The sequence below is a fragment of the Lepisma saccharinum genome, unplaced genomic scaffold (assembly GCF_977018435.1).
Source record: "Lepisma saccharinum unplaced genomic scaffold, izLepSacc3.1 HAP1_SCAFFOLD_250, whole genome shotgun sequence".
Classification (NCBI taxonomy): domain Eukaryota; kingdom Metazoa; phylum Arthropoda; class Insecta; order Zygentoma; family Lepismatidae; genus Lepisma; species Lepisma saccharinum.
The window spans coordinates 176,396-179,718 of NW_028143016.1; the positions used below are offsets into that span (position 1 = coordinate 176,396).

Sequence of the window (3,323 nt, forward strand, 5' to 3'; positions counted from 1 at the left end):
TTTTTTATGCGGGAGTAATCGCAGACAGAATTTCGCAATTTTGTGATTTGAATGGCATTCTGTCACAGGTTCAGAAAGGCTTTAGACCCTATGAGGGCTGTGTAGAGCACAATTATATTGTCCAGGCTGCTATAAATGATGCTCGTAGGAACAATAAGGAGGTTTTAGTTGCTTGGCTTGATTTGGCCAATGCCTTCAACTCAATCCCTCATAATCACCTCTTAAGTAGTCTTAGAAAGTATGGTATCCCTGAGAGGCTAATTTCCGTTATTGAGAATATGTACTCGGGCTCTAGTACTAGAATCCGTTGCACATCTGGATACACTGAGGACATTCCTATATGTGCTGGTGTCAAACAAGGCTGTCCTCTCAGCCCGATTCTTTTCAATATTGCAATGGAGGACATAATTAAATCATTAACATCTTTGTCTGTGTCTCATGGATTTAAACTTCATGGTGATTCATACACGTGTCTTGCATATGCTGATGACCTGGTCTTGATTGCAAGGTCGAATAAATTAATGCAAGAACTACTGAACGATGCTTATCGCTCAGCAGAAAATATTGGACTGAAATTCAAACCTGCGAAGTGTGCGTGCCTCCATGTCGATTGCAAAGGTAAGAGGAGAGTTGTGGACTCAACCTTTGAACTTGGTGGTCAATCGCTTAAGACCTTAAGAGAGAGTGACATTTATACTTATCTCGGAATTCCAGCTGGGTTTAAGGTTAATACTAGCCCGGATGAAGCTTTGTCTCAGGCGACTGAAGACTTAAACAAAATTGACGCGAGTCTATTAGCTCCTTGGCAGAAGTTGGAGACTGTCAGAACTTTTATACTTCCTAGATTCCAACACTCGCTGAGGGGAGCTAACATTCTCAAAAAACATTTTAGAAAAATTGATGTATATCTGAAGAGGCTAGTAAAAACTTGGTTAAACCTTCCAGTCCGAGCTAGCCCGGAAATTGTGTATTTGTCGACTGATAAGGGTGGTGCTGGTATACTCCCTTTATGTGATCTAGTTGACATTACTTCAATTGTCCGGGCATTTAGATTGTTGACCTCTAACGATGCTAGGGTGCAGACGGTGGCTCTCGACGAATTAAAGAGTGTCATTAGGCGTAAGATTCAACGAGAGCCATCAAATTTAGATATGGCAGACTATTTGAATGGTCTAATGGATGAACATTTTTCTAGGGATGGCGGCGATACAGCTTCCACTTGGTCGCAGTGTCGTAGGTCCTCCATGACACTGAAGAGGCGTCTCAACCTGGAATGGAGATTCAATGACATTAAGAACAATTTTGAAATTAAAATTGTTGACCTTTCTAGGGGAAATCCAGTTATTATTGATGAATCCGCACGAGGTTCTCTCCAAACATACTTGAGAAAGGCTATCCAAGATTCTTACCTTGCTAAACTAGTGAAGAAACCTGATCAGGGTAAAGTTATGGATGTTTCATCAGTCTCGTCATATTCTAATCATTTTCTTAGAGAAGGAAAATTAACAAGGTTCGCTGACTGGAGGTTTATCCATCAGGCAAGGTTAGGAACTGTAAAACTCAATGGTACCACGCGTTATGGACATGGGGACAAGAGATGTAGAAGGTGTGGGTTTGCATCTGAAACTCTTCCCCATGTTCTTAACCATTGTAGACTCCACTCCGCAGCCTGGCAACGTAGACAAAATGCAATACAAGATCGAGTTATTAAAGCTCTTGCATCTAATCGCTACAAAGTCAGTGTCAATAAAAGAGTGGAAGGTTGCAACAGCTTACTCAGACCTGACCTTGTAATCAGATCTCCAGTTAGCAGAACATGTCATATCATCGATATTGCTGTACCCTTTGAAAATAAGAAGGAGGCATTAGAGGCGGTTCGGATGATTAAACAATTAAAGTACCAACCGCTCGCTGATGAACTTGCTAGTCAGGGGTGGCGAGTTACCTGTGATGCCTTGGTTGTTGGGGCTCTGGGATCATGGGACCCAGCAAATGATAGCATCATTAAGGCGCTGGGTATTAGTGACCGGTATGCGGGTCTGATGAAAAAGCTGATGGTAAGCGATACCATTAAATGGTCTCGCGACATATTCATTGAACACATCACCGGATCAAGGCAATACCAGGAGGCCTGAGTTGCGACGATAAAGATATTAGATAAGAACTTGCTCAACTTGATTTAAGTAACTGGAACTTAGTTTGGCTCTATTATTTTCTGAATTTGTTATTGTGTATTCTGTGAATTTTTATGCTTATACGTACATAACATTTAAATTTGACACTATGGCCTTTGATAAAAAAAATCAAATTGGCTTGACCAAACTTCCTATTATAATTTGAACTTGCAACTGTGTGTATGGTGATCTTTATTAACTTATATGTACATTAATTCTATTGTGTTTTTATGGTCTTTGATATCATTTTGACAATCAACTTAAGTGAGCCATATTGATATTGAAATGGAGTATAATTGATGGATTTTTTAATGAATCGTTTTAATCAGGTAATTGTGATCTACCTAATTGTAATAAACTAAAATCTGTTATATATTTTATTTATGTTTTTACACGAATGACTATTTAGGATGTGCCACTGGTCATTTCATTATTAAAAGTTTGATTGATTGATTGAGTTAAAATTTATGGGTGCGTCGGCACTTAAGGCAATTTCGCACCCTTCTGTGTATACAAGAAATGTCCCCTTATCTAAAATTCTGACTGAGATTTAAAAAAGGGGTGTAGATAGCCCCTTGGGAAAAACTAAAAGTGCAAGGTTGTAAAGAGACCTGCACGAGAAAAACACGACACATTAAAAAGTCAGAACAAACTAAAGACCTCCTTACAGACGGTGGAAGAGTCCAGCTCTTCGCAAAAAACTAAAAACGTTTGTTAAAATACTGCTGTCATCACCCAAGAGGGATGACAAACAGCCGGAAAGGTTAAAAGTCTGCCGCAGGTAAGCAAGGTCGACACATTCAACGAGAATGTGTCGGATGCTTAAAATAACATTACAAGTACGACACAACGGAGGGTCGAGCCCTTGCAGTAGGTGACCATGCGTGAGACGGCTGTGTCCTATACGCATGCGGGTAAGAATTACTTCTTCGCGCCGAGAGGGACGAGACGAGGAACGCCAAGCACCTATGGTGGGCTTAACAGAGTGAAGCTTGTTCCCCGTTTCCACATCCCACTCGGTCTGCCAAGTGTCAAGAAGGCAACAACGGAACACATTCTGCAGGTCGCTAGCTGGCAAAAGGTGGACGAGAACGTCGCCATCTGCATCAGCAGACTTGGCGGCAGCATCAGCTGCTTCGTTCCCCTGGA

The 3,323-nt window shown here is 41.1% G+C and overlaps 1 protein-coding gene across 1 annotated transcript; it reads left to right on the forward strand.

Moving 5' to 3' along the window:
- Positions 1-278: 278 nt before the first annotated feature.
- On the forward strand, positions 279-2,135 carry LOC145982547 (uncharacterized protein T26G10.4-like). Its single transcript, XM_083116001.1, has one exon. The coding sequence runs from the start codon at positions 279-281 to the stop codon at positions 2,133-2,135; it is 1,857 nt and encodes a 618-aa protein (XP_082972127.1).
- The last annotated feature ends 1,188 nt before the right edge of the window (positions 2,136-3,323 follow it).

Coding starts and splice junctions, on each gene's coding strand:
- LOC145982547 (XM_083116001.1), top strand. CDS start 279: ATGTACTCGGGCTCTAGTACTAGAATCCGTTGCACATCTGGATACACT.